Consider the following 26,855-nt stretch of genomic DNA (forward strand, 5'->3'; position numbering starts at 1 on the left):
CAAAGTTGAATGCAGAATTGACAATAGATAATTACTGGGAGGATAACAATTGGGCAAACATGAAGATAGTTGCCAAATGGCTAAAGTTATTGAAAAATATAGACATATTCCTAGAAGGGTAGTATCAACAATGAAAATCTGCAACATTGACTCTCTGACATAGATTCCAAATTATTGCACATAAAGTGATGAAAACGGATTAATTTTATCCAGCATTTGTATGGATTAAGTCTACTCTTAATTATACTCATTTCTGAAATATGTGTGCATTTACATGCCATAAAATGCACACCCCAAAAAAGTGTTTGTATCCTATGATACTAGCTTAGAGCAGTTTTTCCAATCTATATTTTTTAACTTGTAAAATTGTCTGACTAGCAACTCTCTTACAGTGTGTTGGCATCAGTTGACAGTTGTTAGATAGTGTCTTTCATTCCTGTCTAAAAATAGGAAAATAATGTATGAGTTATGTTCATCTTTGGGAACAAAATGTATGGTGGATAGAGAGTCAGACACAGTCTATCAACAAGCTGGAAAAAAAGAAGTTCTGAGTTTGAAAATGTCAGAATTTTTGCAAGACACGGGAAACAAATCAAGAAGAAAGAAAAATTTCTGTTGCACCAAAATATTATTAGGGTTGAAGAGCAAGGGATCTCCACTTTTGCTGGTGGTAGGGTTAAAATGACAATAACTATAATGATAATTACTAGCACTTATTAAAAGAAAGATAATGTCCAGATCATAATAAATACATAACTGTAAGAAATAAACCCAATTACTCTATATGGTAGAGTTTTTACAGACGGAGAAAATGAGACTCAGTCGATGTTCTAGAATTTGGTCAAGATCACACTGATGGTACCCATCAGCACTGGGATATTGACAAAGTTGAACTCCAGAGTCTTCATTCATTACTCTTTTCCCATATGCTTCCCATATAAAACAACAAGGATTCAAGTTATCCAGCAAGAAGATAAAACTGAAAGGTTGTAGATTCTCTTTTTCTAAGGATTAATATATATATATATACAACCAAAGACTAGAAGGCGCTGTGTTATTCTTAGTTGAGCTATGAAAAGTAGTCCTATCTAGAAGTGGGAAGATAAATGGAAAGCAATCTTCTCAAGGTACATTTCAGCCTTCAAAATATTGACCACACAAACTCTTGAAATGTACTAACATCTACAAGGTATTCTTTGTAGGTAAATTAAAGTGCTGAGGTTTTCAAACTAGAACCTTTTAACCATTATTTAGGTAGAGTGGAAAAATGACTATTTTAAGACAATGGTATAGATAGAAATGTTTACAGATTTCCAAAATATTCCCACAATTATTATATAAATTAATTGAATCAGTGCAGGTAATACTCTAGCTTACTAGTGGTTCATGAGTTTTCAGCTCATTAACACTGTTTAAATGTACATTATGCCAAATTATACAGAGCAAAAGTTATTGTGCAAATGATTTTAAAGATCACAAGAGCAAGAATTAATTTATGGAGTACCAAACCAAACCTAGCCTAAAATGTGTACGTGTGTGTGTGTGTTTGTTTATGTGCTTTTTAAAGCACATCAAAGAGTTGGTAGGATTTATTTCTTTGCTCTAACTGAATGAGAGAACTGATGCAAGCATACTTTCAAAAATTCAATCTTTCCCCAACTTTTTCTTTGACCTTGACCTAGACAGCCAGCCTGAGGTACAGAGAAAGAATTCAATCTTGGCCCCCTCTCGAGAGACTTGAACTGCTAACTGGAAACAAGCACTTTTTGAGGAATAAGAGGCCTGGCTGAACTCTCTGGCCCACTGGGCACAGAAAAGAGTCAGTTCTGCTTACCTGAGCAATATCATTTAGATAGTGACACCTTTCTTGGTTAGTGTTCCAGGTGGACAGGTTTTGCAAAAAGGTGATGACCATAAGGGAGGACATAGAATCAGCGCTGACAGCCCAGTATACATCCCTGCAGTCGAAACTTTTTCCTAGAGTGGTGGTTGGTAGAGAGGTATTGTAGGCAGGAATGCTTCTGGAGAGTCAAGAATGATTGTGAGATGGAGGTGAATGGATGAGAACAGGAATTACATCAACAGGGCTGGGAGCTGGTGGTGAATACTATATGTTCAATCAATACTATTAATTACAGTTCCTGTATTATTAAGAAAGATGTAAAGCTATGGATTCTTGAAAGGCTTAGAAAGTGTATTCATAGACTCTTTCCCACCTTTGACCAAGGATTTAATTATATTTTTGTTTGTTTACTCATTTATTTGGGAGGTGATGAAACACATTGGTTTAAAACATAGTTCTTGAATCCAGTCCCTTAGGTTTGAAGCCTATCTCCAGCTCTTTCCATGTTTTCAACTTTGGATGACTTATTTAATCTCTCTCTGACTCAGTTTCCTAATAAGTAAACAAGGGAGTGATAGTACCCACCTTGCAAAGTTGTTGTGAGCATTAACTGAGTTAAGGCAAGCAAAATGCTTAGATTGACTCCAGACACAGAGTACTCAACAAATGTTCGCCGTTGTTCTTTTGTCATAGTTATTATTGTTGTTTGTTTAATACACCTGAAAACCATGTAGTAATCCTCATGAAACACAGAATGCAGAGCAGAGTCCCAGGCACATGCACATGCAAAAGCAGAATTCACATCCAACTCTAGACTCCTAAGCCCCAGGAGAACGTCTTGTATATCACATTGCTCTTCACCCTACCTCTGGGGTCCAAAACAAAACAAAACAAAAGACAAGCTTATACAAACTGCCTGGGAACTTGGCCGACCTTCATTATTCAAAGTGGCATCTATTTCACAGGTTGGACTAGGGCTGGGTCTGACCAGGGATCAGACCACTGCTCACTTTTGTCAGGTGCATTAGCTCTCAGACCACTAGGATGCTATTTAGTGCAGGATTAGTCATTTACTAATTACTAATTACTCCAGTGGCCACAGACCGAAGGTCAGCAATTTTCTTCCTTCACACCAGGAGGATCCAGCATAATAGAGGCCAGACAGGTGATTTGCATACTCAAGAGAAGAAGCCACAATAGAAGAAGGCAGAGAAGGAGTCTGTGTTGAAAGTAAGCAAAGATGAGCACAATTTGACCGGAGCCTCCGTAAGCTTCTCATGGGAACACCTGGCTCATTTCTCCTGCTGGGAGATGGCAGGTTCTTGCATTTGATGCTTGAGCGGGCCAGGTGGGGTAACTGGACAAGGTCTGACTCTGGGCCCGCATCACTTTCACTGGCTGGCAATTCTTTTCCACGCTGAGCATCTGTAGAGTCATCCAACTGTGTTTGCAAAACTTGGTTGTATGTGAGAAGTGTGTTTGTTTTATGATCAGTGTCTTGGGTTTTAAATAAGAATACTGCAGGAGATGATCCCACTATGATCCTTGTTAATGTACCTCTAGGCTAATAAGTACGGAGATGATCCTGCTCTTTGATTTCATGAATAAGAAAATAAAATGGGAAATGCATGACATTTAAAAAAAATTATTGTTATTACTGAGTGTAAAATTTATTTTAACCCTCTCTGTAGTGGCTAAGTTTCAAGTTGAATGTACTGCTTGCCAGATTGTATCTCCTGTTCCTTCTCTCCTTAAATATGTGCTTATTTACTTCCTGCAGAGTTCAATTTTAGAACCCATCAAAGTAGATCCACTCAGACTCTGACTACATTTTCATGCATAAATTCATAGATGTCTTCAGAAGGAATTGCACTTGCATATGCAAATACCTTCTGATGCTTTTTATTTCTACTTTTGGCCTGCACAGTTTTTAATTCATGCAAACACATTACACAAACAAATATGGGCTCAATAACAACATGCGGCATGTGTGAATTGTTAATTGCAAAGCTCTGAGTTTGATATGGCCAAGCAACCTCTATTATTATCAATGGAGGGGAACAAGACTAAACAGGAAGCATAAAGGTATATTTGACAATAAAATACCAGTCCTTGGTTTTATTTTATGTAAATATTAATAATGGAAAAGGTGATAGGCCGATCCACCATTCAGCAATAACCTGGAAGCTACATCTCAGTGCACAATGATCCAGAAGCCAGGATACACCTTTAATAAGACTCAGGAAGAAGAGTGAACATTTCAGCACAGAATTCTGAGACACAAAAACATATGCAGCAACAACATAAATGAGACAAAAACTCCAGCAGAAAATGAAAGGCTTTCAACCACGTTGAACGTGCATCACCTTTCAAAATATTTGAGTTTCGTGTTAGTGCAGCTCTGGGAAACAACAGAGAGGTGTCCCAATTTTATTATATTGGAAATGTAAGCTCTCTCTCAGTTCATTAAGCCATGATTCTTCATATTTTTTTTTTCCAATTGTCACTACCTGCAATTTCGGGAACGGTGAGAGCTTAACAAAGCAAAAACACTTGTTGAAGTTACAGATCAAAGGCATTTGATCCGAAGCAATTTTCAAGCAGCCTCTGCCCCCATTTTCTCATGGAGGAGGATCAGCATGTGTTTCATTTACATGAAGATAACTCAGAAAATAAGAAGGAAGAATAAATAAAAATTGTATCCTGCAAGAGTTATAATGGCAATGGAAACACAATTCTAACAGTTTCTCTGTTGATTTATTTTTTCAGTCCTCTGTTAAATATAAAAGCTGGAGCTAGGCTAAACCAAGAGTGTATAAAAAGGTGTTATCTAGAACAACCTCTGGATTGTAGATTTATAAACCGTGGGCATAGTGCTAATTAATAATACACACACACACACACACACGCACATTTTGTAATAAGTAAAAAATAGTAAAAGTAGTTTAAGGAAGCTGAGAAACCAGGACTAGAATTCCAAGCTAAGTTATTTAGTTAGAAATTAAACCCATTGCCACATTTACTCCCAAGGACATGGAACAAGAAATAATCAGTGTTATAAAACAAATGATGCAATAACCTAGCAGAGCAGGGCTTAGCCCTTTGGTGCTGGCAGAGTGACCCTTCCCGAGGCATTTGGTACAGTTTTGTGCCTTTGCTTGTAATTTTGCTGAGCCGTGAATGTAAACTGCACACACGGCGAGGCTGGTACTAGTAAGACATGGAGCTAGAGAGTGAGCTTTGTCACACCACCTCTCAGCACTGCTTTGCTTTAGTCTACGTGTTGATGCATTTACAGCAACCCTGGAGAAGTGATAACAGAACTCTTCATAAATATTGGACATGAAGAGAATGCCAACTGTTAGTGCTTGGGAGAAAAATGTTCTCCTCCCCAAAGAAATCAAAACAGTATAAGAAAAGGAAAATTAAGGCTTGGGGAAAGTAGGAGGGATAATTACATCAGTGGAATTGGAAAATAACATACATGTGGCCACCTATGCTCTGAAACACAAAAAGAGAAACATATAACTCAGAATTAACATCATATTTTAGTTGAAGGAAAAGGGCGTATTATTATACACTATTTCAAAGATGTTTTAACCAAGATACACCATTTGTTCAAGGAGAATCTAAGTGAGAAACCCAATGCAAAAAGGAATAGAAATTTGAGGCTTGTAAGTGGACTACGAGGAGAATAGTTTTGAAAAACCACAGATAATCTTAGGTTTCTCAGGATAGAGATTCACCACGGTGTTAGGAATATCCTTTATGGAACCAAGGGTCTGCTGTAGGCTACATCTGTCAAAACCCACCATGGTGAATCTCCAAAAGTAGCCAGCAACCACGCAAATCAAGTAAGTTACACAGTTGAGAGCAAATCAGCAGGGGAAGACAAACCTTGTCTAGGAAACTCATCTGACTCCCGGTGGACGAGGTCTGTGACTCGGTTTCCATAGTGCATCCTGCTGTCATGATCATAGGCCTTCAGAGTCTCACTGGAGCTGTAGGATTTCTGTGTGGGCACGCGGCAGTCCTCACTGTCGAGAGAGGAGCTTGTGTAGCGACACTCTTTGCCACAGCGTCCTCTGGTCAAAGAGCGGTGTCGCCGGTCCTTTACATCCATTATTCCAGATATGGCAGAATGCTGATGTTTTCAGAAAAGTCAGGCCTGAGTTTTGGCACTTGTCACTTTGCCACCTAAAAACGTAGAAGAAAAAAACCAAGACTGTGATTACAAGAAATGTTGCCTTCAGTTCTGATTCATGCTCTGACTCAGACGAAAACGTGAAAATGCAGACTTGGTCAACCCTGAGCAATCTCTTTTGTAAAAGTTCAATGAAAACTAAACAATCAACCTAAATAGAAGAACTTGATAGAGTAAATTAATTTTCTTGCTGTTTAATTTAATAGATTTGGAAAAAACAGTAACAACAAATACTCATCTTTTGATTTTTTATGTATGCACAGATGACATGATGAGTCTGTCACTCTAATGCAAGATCTTACTATGAAGCAATTCAAAGCCAAATTGATTTTATTCTTCTTTAATTACATTCTCTCTATGCTAGAGAAGGCTTGGGTAGAAAACAAATACCACCCCGCCATCCCCACCGACCCCCCCCCAAAAAAGGAAAGAAAGGTACAGCAGCAGATCTGAGCATAAGACATAAATATGTGCTATTAATACTTTGTAGTGATACCAAGTCCCATGCAACTAACATAACATTTCCTAGCTATGTCTGGAGAATAAGAATAAAAGTTGTTCTCGACATGCAAACAATCTTTCTCCAATTTCTTCAACGAGCTTTTGGCAAACTCCCAGTTTTCGCTCCTTTGCAGATCTGTGTGTTGGACACACCTGGTTACTTCTTCTGCCTAGTCACCCACCAACATGATAACTGCTGACAGGCAGGCTTACTGGCACAGCCACCTGATAATTGCCCCAAGCCATTCTGTCACCTTCATTGCTGGGATACCCACTATAGAACAGAAAAAAAAAAAAAAAAATGAGGAAGATTACCAAGTACAGTAGGAAAGCTGAAGGGGAAGGAACCTCTAACATATGAACTGGCAACCAGGGAGCCCCACATTCTGGCATATGATACCCTCAGCCTGGAAGTGTATGCCAAACATCACTCAGAAAACACTCGCCTTCTGCCTAGCAAATATGACCAAAATGCTTAGGCGCCTCCAAGTTCCAAATCATAGGCTCTTATTGATTTCATTTGCTATGCAAAATAGCATAGACCACAGGGCCAGGACCTGGACAGAATGGACAAATACGAATTTTAATTAAAATGGAAAATGCAACCCAGAGCCAGGGTGATGATTTTTCTCCAGGCTACTGTTGCTCGCTGCCTCCTCAATATGTCAGGAAATACGGGGGGAGCAGATCTGTAGTTTTGAACCCCTCTGCTCTTCCTTGTCTACTTTACCACACTATAATAAGATAGCTGTGCACAGCAATGTGGATGACATTTGCCTCCAGACACCAGAAGCCAAGTAGCCCCTCCCTTGTTTTTTCATACTGGGAGTTCTTCTAGATCTCATGGACCCCTCTAATTTACACTGTGTGTATACTTTATCAAATATTGCCTGTAATTGCAGACAATTTTGTTTGACAATTGGCAATGAAAAAGAGGGTACGACTGGCCAGGCACGGTGGGTGGCTCACGCCTGCAACTTTGGGAGGCCGAGGCGGGTGGATTGCCTGAGGTCAGGAGTCTGAGACCAGCCTGGCCAACACAGTAAAACCCTGTCTCTACTGAAACTACAAAAAAAAAAAAAAAAAAAAATTGGGCGTGGTGGCGGGCGCCTCTAATCCCAGTTACTTGGGAGGCTGAGGCAGTAGAATCGCTTGAATCCAGGAGGCGGAGGTTGCAGTGCGCTGAGATCCGCCATTGCACTCCAACCTGGGCAACAAGAGCAAAACTCCATTGCTCATAAGAAAGCACAAGCAGTAGCTAGTTTGCTGGAGTCTAGAGTCTCTCACTCAGCAAGTTCAGAAGTGCCTTTGAGAGTCTGTAGTCATGACTCCAGAGGACATAAGTAGTGTCGACATGTCAGTTTTTGCTGTGGCATAGTCAGTTCAAGTGTCTCCACATTAAGGCAATTTCTAGATGCCCAAATCTCCTTTCCTAACTTCTAACATGCGATTTCAACATTTTGGAATCCATACTATAGGTTATTTAAGAGTGTGGCCATTGAGGTCTTAATTGGATGCCAGTCCTATCAGGACCACGGGTGAGACACAGCCCTTGTCAAAATTATTCCTGGTCTTTTGAACTCAGTTTCTCAATCAGTTGAAATAGAAAAAAATAGTATCTACTTCACAGAGTTTTTGTAAAAATTAAAACATACACGGTGGTAAAATTCCTAGTATACTATTTAACACATCATAGGTGGTCAATTAAAATTAGTTTTTATTCTCCTCTGAATGATTAAAAACATTTTTTTTGTTAGCTAAGGAGTTACAGACTTGCATAAGACAGAGGAGGAAGATGATGATATGAATCCCTGAAACTCACAGTTCTAATAATAAATCCTAATTTTTAAGCTAGGCTCCAATCACGGAAGACATTCAGCGTCTACTAAAAGAATATAAGACTGTGTGCACCAACACTGAGGAGCCACAGGTGGTTTTATCGGGGGTTGAGTGTTTTGAGTCAATTTGATGATTTCTTCTCTCTCGCTTCACTGTTAGTTTGTAATTTCAGTATCTTCAGTGTTCCAGACTCATGAAATCTTATCTTCTCTAATTTGCATTGTGCTAGAAAAGTAGACTGACTTTCTACATATGTGTGTGTATGTGTGTGTGCTTTTATTTTATTTGTTAAATCATGCTCAGAGTGGGAGCTTAAAAGCTTATAATTTTTTTTTTTTTTTTTTTTTTTTGAGATGGAGTTTTGCTCTTGTTGCCCAAGTTGGAGTGCAGTGATGCAATCTCGGCTCACTGCAACCTCTGCCTCCCAGGTTCAAGTGATTCTCCTGCCTCAGCCTCCCAAGTATCTGGGATTACAGGTACCCACCACCACACTCGGCTAATTTCTTGTATTTTTAGTAGAGATGGGGGTTTCACCATGTTGGCCAGAGTGGTCTTGAACTCCTGACCTCAGGTGATCTGCTTGCCTTGGCCTCCTGAAGTGCTGGGATTACAGATGTGACCCACTGTGCCAGGCCGCAAGGTTTATAACCTATTAATAAAGTTCAAGAACTTTAGTGTTTGGACATTTTGGCATCTAATGTGGTTGCTCAGAGATCTTTTCCTGATAAATTTCTCTTTCTTGGCTCTGCCCTTGATAGTTAAATTTGTCAGCAATATCACCTCTGGATAAATGATGGAAATTTATATATGATGAGGTAAAAAATCACAAATCTCAGTCAGAGAAACTAAATTTCTTAAGGAGCTAGGCAGAGCTCACAGACTGTTGGCAAATAGACATTTTGCATTTAGCCTGCCTATTACTTAAAAACTGATTGTCGGCTGGGTGCGGTGGCTCACGTCTATAGTCCCAACACTTAGGGAGGCCGAGGCGGGTGGATCACGAGGTTAGGAGTTCAAGACCAGCCTGGCCAAGATGATGAAATCCGGTGTCTACTAAAAACACACACACACACACAAAAGCCGAGCCTGATGGCAGATGCCTGTAATCCCAGCTACTCAAGATGCTGAGGAAGAGAATTCTTGAACTCAGAAAGCAGAGGTTGCAGCGAGCTGAGATCACACCACCGCACTCCAGCTGGGCAACAGAGTGAGACTCCATCTCAAAAAAAAAAAAAAAAAAAAAAAATTGATAGTCAGTATTAAAAGACAAAGTGGAAGAATTATATATGAAAATCTGGATTCTTATCTTTAAAAATCAGGCAGTCTATAAATGTCTCCTTCGAGAAAGACAGAATAGACATACTTTTCCCTATTTTCCCTACAAGGTACAGCTAAAAGCCCCAAACATTATATAGAAAACACATAAGATTATGAAAAGTAGAAAGAAGAGCAGAACAACGAGGGGCCTCAGGACCCAAGGAACAACAGTGGTGAGTTTCCTGGGGTTTCTTTTTGCTATATATATGGCAAAAACAAATGAGATGATAGATAGATAGATAGATAGATAGATAGATAGATAGATAGATAGAGATAGACAGAGATATAGATTGATACAGATATCCCAGACATGGACCTGGTAACCCAGAGATCTCAATGGGCACAGACAACAAAAGTGAGCCTCCTATATAGCCAAAGGACTATGAAAAAGGCAGGCTCGGTCGGGCGCGGTGGCTCACGCCTGTAATCCTAGCACTTTGGTAAATCGAGGTGGGCGGATCACGAGGTCAGGAGATCGAGACCATCCTGACTAACGCGGTGAAACCCTGTCTCTACTAAAAATGCAAAAAAATTAGCCGGGCATGGTGGCGGGCGCCTGTAGTCCCAGCTACTCTGGAGGCTGAGGCAGGAGAATGGCGTGAACCCGGGAGGCGGAGCTTCCAGTGAGCCGAGATCGTGCCCATGGACTAAAGCCTGGGTGACAGAGCAAGAGACTCCGTCTCAAAAAAAAAAAAAAAAAAAAAAAAAAAAAAAAAAAAAGGAGCGGGCTCACAAGAAAGAAAACGTTGAGACAATGTCTACCCTACTTCAACCACACATCATGGAAACCGACCGTGGCCCCACCCCCATCTTCAGCAGCAAAAGCCAAGTGGGAAGCTCACCCTTCTATGAAAATGAGGCTGCAAGTAGGCACCAACCTCAACCAGAATACAGGAGAGCCAGGGTTTTCAGCCCCTTCCAGGAAATAGTGAAGCTCTCCTCTTCGTCCACCGCCACTGAGCATAAACAAGGCACTCCTCCCCTTCTCCACTGGGGTGGTGTGGAGGAAGGTTTGGGAGAGTCAGAAATTTTCACGGTCCTCCTGTGGTGAGTCCTCTTGCCCCCTGTGGTGTCAGCGGATGCCATGTAGTAAGCAGTACTGAAGCATTTCTACCTCTACCACCCGGAGAGGTATCGCTGCGTGTCTCGTGGGGAGCCAGAAATTCCATTCTTCTATACCCTGGGTTAGCTTTCCCCTCAGCATCTAAGAAAAAACTCCCAACCTTTGAATGTTGACAAAAGCTGAGCAGGGAATTTGGCAGTAATGAGGTAGGTTCCCCCTTTCTCTGTCAACAGCCATGTCAGAGAAAATCAGCTAAAATAGGTTTAAATAAGAACCAGAGTCTCATAACATGATATCCCAAATGTCCAGGTTTCAATAAAAAATCACTTGTCATACCAAAAGTCAGGAAGTTCTTAAGCTGAAAGGAAAAAGGCATCCAATAGATGCCAAAGCTGAGATGACAAAGATGTCAGTATTATCTGTTCTAAGCAGCCATCATGAAATTGCTTCAATGGACAATTATGGGCACACTTGAAACAAATGGAAAACAGAAAGTCTCATCAAAGAAATGGAAATTCTCAGGAACCAAATAGAAGATGTAAAGAAGACCCCAGTGAAAATTTCAGAACTGAAATATACAATAACCCCAAACAAAACAAAACTCTCAATAGATGGTAGATTGACTTAACAGCAAAGAGGAGGCAAAAAGAAAAGAATGAGAACTTGCAAATAATCAGTAGAAATTACCCCAATATATACAACAGAAGAAAGAAAGAGAGAGAGAGAGAGAGAGAGAGAGAGAGAGAGAGAGAGAGAGAAAGAAAGAAAGAAAGAAAGAAAGAAAGAAAGAAAGAAAGAAAGAAAGAAAGAAAGAAAGAAAGAAAGAAAGAAAGAAAGAAAGAGAGAAAGAGACTCACTTAGGGACCTGTAGGGACCTATAGGGTCATGATAAAATGCCTAATGTTCATGTCATCAGAGTCCCAGGAGGAGAAAGAAGGAGGGGCCGGAAAAGCGCTGAAAATGCAGCTGTATATATCCCAACTTTGCAAAAGGCATGAAAGTACCTATTCAGAAAGCTGAGTGAATCCCATGCAGGACAGATCCAATTGCATCCACAGTTAAACTTCTGAAAACTAAAGGCAGTGAAAAAATATTGAAAGGCTTAGAAAAAAAATTACAACTTATCTATAGGGGAAAATGATCTGAACGACAGTGGACTTGTTATCAGAAACCATGGAGGTCATTAGAAAGTAGCACAACACTTTTCAAGTGCTGAAAGAAAAGAGTCTTCAAACTAGAATCCTATATTCAATGAAAATATCCTTCTGGAATGAAATAAAGTTCAAGAAATTATCAGATGGAGGACAATTAAGAGACTTGGTCACCAGTAGACCTATTTTTTTAAAATAGCTAAAGAGTTAGTTCTCTAAATAGAAAGGAAACCATAAAAGGAGGAATCTTGGAACACCAAGAGTTAGTGAGAATGTGGAAAGCAAAAATATGAGCAAATGTAATAAACTTTCTCCTTTTGAGTTTTTAAGAATTTTTCGATAGTTGAAGCAAAAATTAAAACACTCTGGGATATGATTCTAAATGTATGTAGATAATATATTTAATAAATTATATTATAAATAGGGGAGGGTCAGAGAATGTAAAGGAAGGGGAGGCTTCCACACTTTATTCAAACTAGTAAAATGATGAAAGGAGTAGGCTGTGATAAGATATGTATGTACAATGTAGCAACTACAAAAGCTATACAAAGAGATGCGCTCAAAATTACTATAGGTAAGTAAAACTGGAGCCCTATAAACTGTTCAGTAACCCATAAGAAAGTGGGAAAAATAAAACAGAGGTATGAAAAGTGTAGAGAATGTGGGAACAAACAGAAAAGTAAAAATAAAAGTGCAAACTTAAGCCCTAAAATAGCAATGCTTTTTTTTAAAATGTAAATGGTCTTAATATATTGATTAAAAGACAAAGACTGGCAAAGTGAATTAAAAACATGACCCAACTCTATGGTGCCAATAAGAAGGTTATTTTATTTCATTTTATCTTTTGACAAGGTCTCAATCTATTACCCAGGCTGGAGTGCAGTGGCACAACCACAACCCACGGCAGCCTTGACTTTCCAGACACAAGCGATGTTCTTGTCTTAACTTTCTTAACTTCCTGAGTAGTTGGGACTACAAGCATGTGCCACCATGCCTGGCTAATTTTTGTGTTTTTTATGGAGATGGAATTTTGCCATGTTGCCAAGGCTGGTCTTGAACTCCTGGCCCAAGTGATCTACCTTCCTCAGCCTCCCAAAGTGCTGAGATTACAGTCAAGAGCCACCGTGCTCCACCAAGAAAGTCATTTTATATATAACAACCCAGGCACATTGCAAATAAAACTAAAAAAAAAAAAAAAAAAGGTATAATGCAAATATTAATCAAAAGAAAGCAGGAATGACTATATTAATATTGGATTAAGTGAACCTTACAGGCAAAGAAATTACCAGAGACAGACAGGAGCGTTATAAAATGGTAAATCTTCCAAGAGGACGTGGCAATTCTAAATATGTATGACCCCAAAAAACATATCTGCAAAATACGTGAAACAAAAAATGATATAACTGAAAAAAATTTAATGCACAATTGTATTTGAGTTCTCAACACCCAGGTCTTCAAATTTAATAGAATATTTAAATGGAAAAATCAGGAAGGATATAGAAGATCCCAACAACACCATGAGTCAACAAGATAAATCAACATTGACACAACTCTCCTCCCAACAATAGCAGGTTATAAATTTTTCTCAAGTGGGCATGGGGTTTATATCAATATAAACCATATCTTGGATCATAAAACATACCTCAAAAATTTTTAAAGAATTAAAATCATACAGAGTATGTTCCCTGACAACAATGGAATAAAACTAGAATCAATAATAGAAAATAAGAAGAAAATCTCCACACACTTGAAAACTAAACAACACTCTTCTAGATAATCCATGGGTCAAGGAATTCTCAAAGAAAAATATCAAAATATACATTAAAGTAAATAAAAATGAAAATATAATATCAGTATTTGCAGGATACAGTTAAAGCGGTGATGAAAGGGAAGTTTATAGAAATAAATGCATACACTGGACGACAACAACAGAAAAAGCCTCAAATCAATAATATAAGCTCCCATTTCAAAAACTAAGAAAAAATAAGAAGAAAAAGACATAATGCAAAAAAAAAAGGGAAGGGAATAATAAACATAAGACCCAAATCAATAAAACTGAAAACAGAAAAACAATAGAGAAAAACAATTAAAAATTTGTTTCCTTGAAAAGATCAGTAAGAATGACAAACCTCTAGGAAGACTGACAAAGAAAAAAATAGAAGACACAAATTATCCACATCAGGAATAAAACAGGAGATATCATTATAGGCCCTGAAGACATGAACAAGATAATTAGAGAACATAGCTGGCCCACCATATCCATGGATTTTGCCATATCAGATTCAATCAGCCTCATATTCCACCAACTGTGGATCAAAAATATTTGAGAAAAATAAAAAAATAACCATACAACAATAAAAAATCATACACATAAAAATCAGTAAACACTAAATCTATTGCATCCATAGTCAAACTTCTGAAAACTAAAGGCAGAGAAAAAAATATTGAAAGGATGAGAAAAAAAATTACAACTTATCTATAGGGGAAAAGGATCTGAATGACAGTGGATGCAAAAATCAATAAATAATAAATATAACAAAACTATACATAGCATTTACATTATATTAGGTATATAAGTAATCTAGAGATGATTTAAAGCATACAGAAGAATATCATAGGTTATATGCAAGTCCACCATTTCACATAAGAGACTTGAGTATTCGTGGATTTCGGTATCTGTGGGACATCCTGGAACTAATTCCCCATGGATGCCGAGAGGTGATTGTACTACAAACAGATCGATACACAATATAACTTTGACAAATGGACTAACTCCTCAAAAAACTCAAAGTATTACAACTCTTCCAATATGAAATATTAAATAGATCATTTGAATGATCTTATAGTTATTAATGAAATTGAATTTCTAATGTCACAAGTCTCTCTCTCTCTCTCTCTGTCAGACACACACACACAGACACACACAACACACAATGAACAGGCTCAGCTGGTTTCACTAGAGAATTCTACCAAATATTTAAAAAAGAATTGACAGCAGTTCTATGACATCTCTTCCAGAAAATTAGAAGGGGATCGTTTTCCAATTTATTTTATGAAGCTACTTATTACCCTCATGACTAAACAAGACAAAATAGTACAAAAAGAAAGAGCAAAAGAAAGAAAGAAAAGAAAAGAAAGCTAAAGACCAATATGCCCTTGGTATATAGATGCAAAAAATCCTTATGATAGCAAATTAAAAAATCAATAATATATAAACACAATTACATCATGAACAAAAGAGATTTATTCTGAGGATGCAAGTCTCAGAATTCAATATTTTAAAGGCAATGAATGTAATTCATTGTATTAAAAGGCTAAAAAAATTCTAGTCACAGTATCTCCCTTGAGAATTCAAAGACATAATGATATCTGCTCTCACCAGTCTTGTTGAACATGGTGCTGGAACTTCTAGATGGTGCAATCACACAAGAAAGGAAAATAAGCAGCATATAGATCAGAAAGAAATACACAAAACTTTCCCTGTTTACAGATGACATGATTGCATATGAAGAAAAATCTCAAGGAATCTACAAGAAAACTCCTAGAACTAATATAAGCAAGTTCCTCAAAGTCACAGGATATAAGATAAAAATGTAAAAATCAATCGCATTTCAATACACTAGCAATGAACACATGGGCACTGGAAATCAAAACACAAACCACTTAGAATCACTAACAAAATGAAATACTTAGATATAAAGCTTTCAAAAAGTGCATAGAAATTATATGGTGCAAACTACACAACACTGATGAAAGAAATTATAGAAGATCTAAATAAATGGAGAGACATATTGTGTCATGGATTGAAAGACGCAACAGAGTAAAAATATCAATTCTCCCCAAATTGTTATACAGATTGAATGAAATTCCTGTCAACTCTTAGCAAAAATTTTTGTAGGTATAGATAAGTTTATCTTAAAGTATATACAAAAAGGCACAAAAACTGGAATAGCTAAAACAATTCTTTAAAAAAGAAGAAAGTGGGAGGAATGAATCTATCCAATTTAAAGACTTATAGAGCCACAGGAATCAATACTGTGTGGTCTTGGTGGAGAAATAGACACACATATTAATGGATAGAATAGAGAATCCAGGTACATAGCCACACAGCTCTGTCCAACTGATTTTTAAGAAAGGTGCAAAAGCAATTCAGTGGAGGTAAAACAGCATTTTCAACAAAGGGTGTTGGAGCAATTGAACAACCACAGGGAAAAACAAACAATAAAAAACTTCTTAATTTAGTTTAAATATATATGTATTGGTGTGTATATATACATTATATACCATACATATGGTATATTATATACTTCATATATAATATACCATTATGTAATATATACCATATATGGTATATAATATATATGATATATTATGGTGTATATTATGTATATCATGTATTATTATATGTATAATATATAATGTATAATAATACATAATATGTATTATACACCATATATGGTATATAGTATATAATATATAAATATATATTATATACACACATATATTTATATATTTTATATAAAATATATATACCAATAAATACTTTGTATATTATATTATATATTATTATATACTATATATTATATAATATAATGTTATATCCAATATAATGTATATAATCTATATACATATAATATATAATATATATTTATTGGTATATATATTTTATACACCATATATGGTATATATGTATATATGTATTTATATATTTATATGTATATATGTTCTTCTGACAGGGTAAATGACCCTATTTAAAGGATTAAAGGACAGTCTACAGACAGGAATGTATGTGCAAACCATATATCTGAGAAAGGATAAATAAATACTGAGAATATATAAATATTTCTCAAAACTCAACTGTAAAACAAATGTAAACAATACAATTAGAATATTGTCAAAAGACATCAAGTCATATTTCACTGAACAGGATATATAAATGGCAGATAAACATATGAAAACATGTTCATCATTAGCCATGAAAAATATAGATAATTCCACAATGAGACACTACTACAAACTTATTACAATAGCTAAATTTTTTTTTTAAATGGTAGCATTAATTGCTGGCAAGGATGAGAAAAAACTGGATCACTCATGCAGTGACTCTGGAGGGCAGTTGGCCAGTTTCTTAAAAAATAAAAAAAAGAAAAGAAAAAATTAAATGCATAACTACCATATAACCCAGTAATCGTACTCCTGGGCATTGATCCCAGAGAAATGAAAACTTATGTTCATATGAAAACCTGTACGCAACATTTATAGCAAAATGTTCATTCATTAGCCCCAAACTGGAAACAACCCAAGTATTCTTCAATGGGTGACTAGTTAAACAGACGGTGGTACACCCAAGCCATGAAATACTGCTCAGCGTGAAGAGGAATGCACTAGAGATTCACAGAGCCATCAGTATGAATCTCCAGAGAAGAATCCCGAGTGAAAAAAGCAGTCCTAAAGATTATATGCTGATGGCATGGCTCCACTTACATAACATTCTGGAAATCACAAAATTATAGAACAGGAGGACAGGTTAGTGGCTATCAGGGCTAAGAAGGGTATGATGGTGTGGAAGAAGTCAGTATGGCTATAAACGGGCAACATGTGGAATCCCTTTGTGATGGAAATGTTTTGGATCTTGACTGTATCAATGTCAATATCTTCATTGTGACATTGTCCTACAGTGTGCAAGATGTTGCTATTGGTGGAAATTGACTAAAGGGATGCATCATTAGTCATTGCCCATTGGATATCTCTGTATTACTTCTTTCTGGTTGCATATGATTTGACAGTTGTAGCAAAGTACAAAGCCTACTTTAAAAAAATCATGCAGTGTCACATATTTGGCCTCAAGTTCCATCATGAAAATAAATACCTATTTGGAAGATCATTATAATTTTAAACTGGATACACATACACCCCTTTTTAAAAATTATTATTGTCATTATTTTACCACCCTTTTCAATTGTATAGCCAGGCTTCTTTATTTATTTGAATCCTCTGCTTGGACAATATAGTCTTTATATTTATGAGTTTTGGTATAAAGGAAAAAGAAACACTTTTGTGGCTCCTGGAAAGGATCCCAAAAAGCTAGTTACAATATAAGAAACCACATTTGCCAACATATTTTTTAAGACAATTCTAAAGTAATAAGATACTACTCTTAATCCTAATATGGTTGAATATCCATTTTTTAATAAAATGCATTTATTGCTTATGATGAGTAAGCACTCTCAGCATAGTTGTCCTTCAAAGTTAAGGTCAACAATTCACATGGGGAAATGCAAGTTTAGAGACTGCGTTTAAAAAGTAATTAAAATTGCCTTGAAGCAGTAGGAAAGATGGTAACCAAAATCATCAATCTTTTCCCCAAGTCTCCACCTTTTCTGCCACTGACAAATGGCAATCACTGGATGGCAATACCTCTACCAGCTCGTTACTGCTATGCTAGGGCTTTATTCTGTTACATTTCACATTTCCTCCCTTGAAGAGTGTTCACACTGCTTTTTTCATCAGTTGCCTAAGTGGGTTCCATCACTTTAGCAAAACAGACTACAGCGATCTTGCCTGCAAGCTTCTGTCTAATTAACTAATCCTATGAGCTGTAACACTGTTCATGATTAACTTCTCAGAATATCCTACTACTTAAGGAGGTTGACTTGTTAATCACTGACAGCCCATTTGAGATGTGCGTGTGTTAGTATGTGTGTGCGTGTGTGCCATTGTATATGTGAGTGTACCTGTGTACCTGTTTGTGTGTGTGTGTGTGTAAATGGGTGCAATAAGGATGCATAGATGAATTTTAGGTGAATCCTAAAATTCACCTAAAACATGGAAATCCATGTTTTCCCTGTCAGAACAAATACTACAGACAGGTGTTTACATTTGTATCTCTCGCATCATTGGTCTTTGATCACACCCCAGACATTGTTTCATTGTTCTTAAATATTTGTATCTTCTAAATTGACTGTGCACCTTTAAGATGTACGGTACTAGGAGAGCCAGCCATTTCCAAATGGCCCTGTGAATTGAGAGGCAATCTGTTAAATCTAAGTGGGGATGGATGTGACCACCTTTCTTCCCCACTTAAAAATTATGACAAGTAATTGAAGAAGATAGTCTAGAAGGGAGTAGGGGAAAGGGTTAGTACACGTGAATCAAGCTTTCTTATTTCTTAATTTGAGCTGATGTCACAGGTGCTCACATCAAGATTGGGACTGATAGCTGCCTAACTCCAAGACCTGTCTTCATTACAAAGAGAAGCAGCAGAGAAAACGGCAGTCTTAGAGCATCCTCCCCTGCCCTTTGGTCACTGAAGTTGTAATTGTCCAAGAACCTAGTTCCTTCAATCCAATGCAGTTGCCTCAGGAAGTTACTAGCCACATCACAATCTTGATAATTCTAATAAAAAGTTTTATTAGATGAGCATGTTTACAGTCAAAAATATATATTTTAAAAACTCAATCAGAAAACTGTTGTACAAGACCATTCTTCCTTCTGATAACACGTTAATTGGATTGCCAACCTGTTTCTTAAATATTGCAGGTGACATGTTTTTCTGTTTAAGAAAATGTAATGGATCATGCATGGTGCCTTTATCCTTTATTCCTCTGTGAAGTCTGCCTGTTTCCCAAAAGCAGAAACACTAAGTCAATCTGAAAACAGTGCATCCCATTCTTGTGTGTTAGAACTTTTGCATAAAAATGGTTTATTTAAAAATATTTAAAGTATCAATTGGAATGTAATGCAGAGCCCTACACAAAAGGGAGAGAGAGAAGCTGAGATAGGCGATGAAGTTGGAGTCTCACTCTGCCTCCTTCCATCCCCAAGAAGGGTCTGATGGACAGTGTGAAAACTGGTATTCTAAGATTTCCAGTCTCGTCTTAGAAACACTTATGTGTAATTCTAAGCATAGATACACTCCAAAATATTTACAGACAGCATATCCCTGTGACCTCTGGGTAGACCAAGGAAAATCTGGTTTAAAATCTACAGAAGTGGGAGACAGTGGCCTAGTAATTTAATGCAATCGTAAATAAGAGGTCAAAGGAAATTCGCTTCCTATTCCTTTGTGCCATTATACTGACATGTCTGGGGATAAAAAGCCAACTCTGGTTAATGTCCAGAGCAAGAAAGAATAAGCAAATTCACAATTGTGTTTTGCTCTCCAGCTTCAGAGCTACATGTTCCTGCCTTTTAGAATATGTTAAGGTCCCTGGAGCCATTTGCACAGGAAATGGTGAGAGCAGAGCCAGGATCTGCTGTCTATGAATTTTATGAATTGTGAAATGAAAAACATTTTTTACATACTAGCAGTCCAAATCAACAAAAGCCACAAAGGATAACACGTACCTTATAAATCTAGATATTTGTCATGATAGTGCAAGCTTAGGTATTTGTGTGTGTTCTTATTTGAATAGCAATGAAAAGTCAAATATCTATATCAGATTGGTAGTTCATCTAATTCCATGCCTTTTTTCCCCCTCTCCAGTCCAAACTATTTAACATTCAAGAAAGCCAGCATGGTTACACCTCCTGCAAAAATTTCAATATGAAATGTGGAGGTTTACTGAAGGCTTTTCCTCTTCAGCTCCACCTTCCCCACATGCAGAGCCATCAGCTCTCCTCCCATTTTCCTATGTGCCTCCTGAGATCAGGAGACGAACAGATGGCTGTAACTTAGGCACCGGCTAAGTTACCATAACCGGAAAGACAGTCCCTCCCCACTCCTCCTCACCATGCAGAGCTCTCGGAGAGGTAGCAGAGCAAGCCCATGAACCTGCAGCCTCAAAACCTAATGAAGGAAAAGACTGAACACCCTCTTTCCATTTCCATTGAATGTGCCTCTTTCTGTAAATGAGATTGAAAGCAACACTAGAGAATCAGAGTGTGCAGAGGATGTAACGTCAAAGTCAAAATCATCGCCAAATCAAGGTCCCATTTTCATGAATGCTTGCCAGTCACCAGGCCTTGAGTTAGGCTCCTAAAGTAAGTTATCACTAATTGAACCATCCTGCAACATAGATATTCTTAGCTGTGTTTTAGAGATGGGAAAATGTAAACTCTGAGAGGTCAAGTTAGTTGTTAATTCCAGACATTTAAAAAGTGCTCACATCAAGATTGGGACTGATAGCTGCCTAACTCCAAGACCTGTCTTCATTACAAAGAGAAGCAGCAGAGAAAACAGCAGTCTTAGAGCATCCTCCCCTGCCCTTTGGTCACTGAAGTTGTAATTGTCCAAGAACCTAGTTCCTTCAATCCAATGCAGTTGCCTCAGGAAGTTACTAGCCACATCACAATCTTGATGTGGGAACATCCACATCAAGGGTAAGGGGACCATCCAATCAAGGAAGCAGTATATTCCAGTGCTTGAAATATAGCATGAACACTGGATACAGGAGAGAGAGATCATGATGAAGAGTCAAAGAATTGAGGGAAATAAGCCTCAGTTTCCACATGTGGAAAGTGGGGATAACATATCTACCTTGAAGGCATTATGTGCATGCCAAACAGGTACGTGTGACTCTCCTAATAATAGATGCTCAATTAGTGGCAGACTTTACCATCACCACCACCACCCTTACCACTAATGTCAATTATTACTATTACCATCTGGCCATGAACAATAACAGTAGTGGTTACTTCGTGATCCTTAAAGTGCAAGTTAAGTACCAGTATTCTAAATGATATGTTAGGTTGCTGTATTTCTGAGCTCTAAAGAGTTAGCAGTGTGGCACTTTCTTAGCATAGAAACACAAATATTAATAACCCATTTGGTATCCTACTTTTGCTGCATGAAACAGTTCCACTGAACACTGAAAATATGAAACTGAGGTGTTCTAATTGCATCACTCATTCTTAAATTAGATGCACTTGGCCTGTATTGTATATACACCATACTGGGTTCATCACAGAAATGATACCACATATGATAAGGAGAAATGACATGAAAAAGATGAGTTGTTTATAATTATGTCACTACTTGTTCAGGTATCTCACTACCTGATCCTGGTAACTGGGAATTCCGTTGTTTCTTATACCTAAACAATGGATGTGGAGATATAGAAGTTGAAGAACTTGGGTGGTTCTAAATTTCTCTGCATAATAAAGAGAGAAGGGTCTTAACAGAGTAGGTAAGTACAGAGAATGAAACCAGAAGGATTTACAGATCTTGTGGGGAAGAATGTAAAAGAGGCATATCCAGAGAAGAAGAGAGTGAATGAGTGGAGAAAGAAGATAATCCCTGGAGACTTTCAGAGTGGAATGAAATATACTGGGTGTTATAAATCCTTTTTACTCCATCCCCCAGCCAAAAAGGTAGGGGAGGGAGGACCCACAGTACAATGCACTTTCATCATTTTTGTTTTGATTCTGATTGTGTGTAGGTGTGTGTGTAGTCACTATTTTCTACTATTTTACTATTATGAGTAAGCATATAATATTCATTAAAGTCTTGCTTCAATGATGACATGGGGCAAGAACCAAGGTGCAAAATCCAGAAAGGGATGATAACAAGATCATTTTGCTCTGTGTATCAGATTTTCTGTGAGGGCAGGGACCTTGCCTCTTGCCAGTAAATCTCCAGTAGCTGGCAGAGAACCCAGCATTAAAGAGTGCCCAATAAAGCTTTGTTAAAAATAGCTGTGTGTTTACAAGACATCTCAAAAAAATGATGGGAAAAATGTTTAAAAGGCCTTTGAGCCATTGTTGCCTTTCTTAGCTGTTAACTGCCCCAAATGTATCTTTCAGGTCTGTTGTTAATTTGCAGCATTTACATACGAATTTTCACAGAAATTTTGTGACGTATTTTCTTCCTGCTCTGTCAAAAAAATTACAACATAAATGTTCTCTTTCAAGGTAGCTGTGCTTCCTTAATTAGGAAACAAAGTATAAATATTGTTAACTTCTTGGAAAAATTTTAAATAATACTCAGACTGTAGGAGCTGGCTCCTGAAACAATGTGAAATCAAAATCAATGCCCTACTGAAGAAAAAATTGTGTGTGTGTGTGTGTGTGTATATATATGTATATATGTACATATATATATCTTTTGGAAAGGATGTGCTGAGGCCTAGCAATGCTATATGTCGGGGATCAACAAACATCTTCTGTAAAGATCCAGACAGTAAATCTTTTTTCTCATTATAGGGTATGTTACTACTACTGAACTCCACCATTGTAACCCAAAAGCAGTCATAGATAATATGGAAATGAATGGGCATGCCTGTGTTTCAATAAAACTTTATTTACAAAAACAGCCAGCAAATTCCATTTGACCCCCAGGCCACAGTATGCTAACCTCTGCTATTATGTACATAGGAAACGACCAAAAGCAAGACATTTGGAATCTGGCCAAATAGCTTCACATCAAGCATGCCTCACCAAGAATCTTACAGCAGATGAGGACTTCTTTTGCCAGAAATCCTGCAACATGTTGAATTAACCAAACGAGGTATTCATAGTGGGGACAGTAACTAGTACAATGTAACAAAAATAAATTGCTTCTATTTAGGAGGCTACTGATTTGAAATTGATACATTTTCTTAGGCTAGGATTCAAGGCTGTGCATCTCTTGAGAAGATGCATTTGTATTTAACTGCTCTTGTGACAATAGTTTGAAATTTGACCTTTCTGTATAGTATGTGTTTAGTTATTGCCTGACTGCTGCTGCTAACTATTATTTTGTCAACTATTTTCTGGCATTGAGGTTTGTCAGTGAATATTAGAAGCAGCAATGATTACATCAAATTATTTTCTTATACCACTTTTCTATCTCTATGCCTCTGTATCTTATTTTGCACTTACGAGAATGAATATACTTCATTTATCAAATGACCAAAAATGTTGATAGTTCAAGTTTTAAGTTCCAGAAGAATACAAATGCAGAGAAAGAAGCTCTTTCTCACTGGCTGAAAAGGGTGTTTGTCAAGAAGTAAGGAGCAAGAATTTGGGTGATAGCTAAAGAGTTCATTTACACAAACCTGTATTTAAAAGACTCTTTGTTGCCTGTCCTTACTATTGTAGCTTAGTTGTAAATCAATAGGTGATATGAAAGAGAAGATTAAAAAATGTACAACCTCATAAAAAATTTTGTGCAAATTTAAAAATAACTCAATAACATCAACCTCAAAATTATGTACTTGCATCCCTCCATTTCCTAAGGATCCCTTAAGGTATACCATTATATTTTTACAGCCATTAGCACTGCCATTCACCAGAAACATAATGCTGTAATCACTCAGAGGTTCAAGGAAATGAAAGTCTCTCACATTTGCCTACTACCCTCCGTTGTCTAATATAGTATCAAATGTTACAACAGTGTAAACTCTTCCATACATGCAGATAAAAGGCTCTGCGGGAGACAGTTGTGATGAACTGCCTGGAATATAGAGGCAGTGTCTGATTTTTGAGAAGGGAATGTTCCCTCCCAAAGCAATTACTAACATCCCTCATGCTATGAAATGTTTGTGTTCTAGTACAACTGCCTGGAAAGTGAATCTGGCTTCTTCATTACCTTTGATTATAAAAATAAGGGGCCACTCTTGTGGGGCAAAGAATAAAGTCTCAAAGAAGTCATCAAAACCCTGCTTTCAAAAGATATACACTCTTTAAACCCTGGAAATGGGAAAGAAAGCCATGCTTGATAAATTAATATTGGTTCTCAAAAGAGGTTGCTAGAAACCCTAAGTGGTCAGGATTGCTGGGAACAACGACTAAGGACCCAAAGGACAAATGGAAGTGCAAACAAAAGAAGGGCACAGACCAGAATCAAATGTCAGTCAGATTCTATTAAATGCCTTCCTAGATTCACCAACAGGAATAACATGTCATTCTCTATGGTGACTCAAACACAGCTTTATAACACTTTATGGAAACAGTAGGATTTTAAAAAGTAACAGGTTGATTTAGTGGGTGGGCTGACCAATGACACAGAGCAGAGGCAACAACTCAAAACATATTGAGGGGTGAACACAGAGAGCAACATGTGTCCTATACACCGCAACTGAAGAGATTGCAGGTGGCGTTGCACCGTCCCTACTTATGAAAAGTGATTCATCTAGCACGGCACATTCACATTTCATGATCTGGCGTGAGAGTTACCTATATTATCATGAATTTATTTACCTAGGTGTCTGAAACCTTTTATTCAAATGAATGAAATGTTGCAATTGCTGCAACACACTAGGTACTTGATATTTGCTATCTCCTTAAATAACACAGCAACCATTTTATTTAGATATACCTATCCCCATTTTACAAATAAGGAATAAAATAAAGAAACTTTTCTTAAGATTACATAAAAGCATTAAAAACAAGATTACATAAAAGCAGCAGAGCTTAGATTCAGATCAAAATATCAGGCTTTAAATCCAGATTTCACCAATACATGTTATCTCCTTGTGTTTTCCTTCCATGTGTTCTCCTATTTTTTTAAGCAGCATATTAATTTCCTACCATTTAAAACAGAACTCAGATTTTAAGAACTTAAAAAGCACTCTATGTACAGCTTCCTTGTTAGCCAAATTTTGGAAAGTTAAATTTTATCTCCAGTAAGAAGATACTTCAAAAATAGATGAATAAATTTCCAACTCTTAATCAAGGTTCAATTTCATGACCTCTCTTTCTGTGTTCACCCCTTTCTTCTTATACCCCAGTGTTTTGTATGTGGTTTGATAAAAATTAAATTTGAATTAAAATTCATTCCAGGGGAATTTTGTACCTCTCCTTGAGATGATTAGTGACAATTCGCAATCTCACAATTATGATAAATGATCATTGTGCTAAAGAGACACTGAAAGAAGAGGCTCAATTGGTTGAAGTAGGAAAGGAGTCAGACATTCCACAACTGGGACTTGACTTTATTGAGTCTCTATACCTTTTCATTTTACAAGCACTTCTTGTGTATCTCCAAAGTGGTAGGAAATATGTTGTATGTGTCGGGGAGACAATTAATATAAATTCATTGCAATGCCAGTTTCATGAGCAAGACCACTTGGCTTCCATAATGCAAAATTTTAATTGGAACAAGAATGGGCACATGACCCAAGCTAGGTCAATAATAATATTTGTTCCAAAAATATGGGACTATGAAAAAAAGAGAGAGTAATTAAGATTAACCATCTTCTGGTAGCTGGACCCGTAACATGCATGCTTGGAAAATGTGAGGTCAGAAAACTCTGGACATAATCAGATAAGCTCATGCAGCAGAAGCCAGTCTGCAGCATAAGAAGAGAATAAAGCAGCAATACAGAGATGAAAGATGGAGAAAGAATCTGTACAATTTTCCAGTCCCTAGTTCTAGTACCTTCCAGAGGCCTGGGTACAATGGTTATGATTCTGCACTTGGGTTCACAGAAAAATCCCCATGACCTTTGAATAAAATTTTCATTCCAAATTAAACCAACTTGAGTTAATTTTGCGTGTGTGGAACCCATTAAGCTCAATTTAGGAAGCCACCATCACCTGAACTTGATGTAAAATTATTTGATGATGCCATAACCAGTTCTGTATCCCCAATATTCTAGCATCCATCTAGCAAACCCTTTAAAATGGCCAGCATGCCCACCTTTCCTTTTTTTTTTTTTTTGAGACAGAGTCTCACTGTGTCACCCAGGCTGGAGCACAGTGGCGTGATCTTGGCTCACTGAAACCTCCGCCTCTCAGGTTCAAGCAGTTCTCTGCCTCAGCCTCCCTGGTAGCTGGGATTACAGGCACCCACCACTACTCCAGGTTAATTTTTTTTTTTTTTTTTTTTTTTTGTATTTTTAGTAGAGATGGGGTTTCACCATGTTGGCCAGGTTGGTCTTGAACTCCTGACCTCGTGATCCACCTGCCTCGGCCTCCCAAAGTGCTGGGATTACAGGCATGAGCCACCGCGCCCGGCTACCTTTCCTTTTCTTTATCCACATGGCTTTCTCTTCTCAGGAAGGTCTCTCAAATATT

At 37.4% G+C, this 26,855-nt stretch overlaps 1 protein-coding gene across 4 annotated transcripts in view; it reads right to left on the bottom strand.

The window, feature by feature from the left end:
• TENM2 (teneurin transmembrane protein 2) overlaps positions 1-26,855 on the bottom strand; it is a 1,294,091-nt gene that overhangs the window by 976,903 nt on the left and 290,333 nt on the right. For 3 of the 4 annotated variants that reach the window (XM_010358204.2, XM_010358202.2, XM_030927459.1), the window contains exon 1: positions 5,741-5,966. In XM_010358204.2, coding sequence (XP_010356506.1) covers positions 5,741-5,966 — 226 coding nt within the window. Of the gene's footprint in view, positions 1-5,740; positions 6,041-26,855 lie in introns of those variants that run through there. The other variant, XM_030927458.1, reaches the window with a different exon arrangement.

The sequence above is a fragment of the Rhinopithecus roxellana genome, chromosome 3 (genome assembly GCF_007565055.1).
Source record: "Rhinopithecus roxellana isolate Shanxi Qingling chromosome 3, ASM756505v1, whole genome shotgun sequence".
Lineage (NCBI taxonomy): Eukaryota > Metazoa > Chordata > Mammalia > Primates > Cercopithecidae > Rhinopithecus > Rhinopithecus roxellana.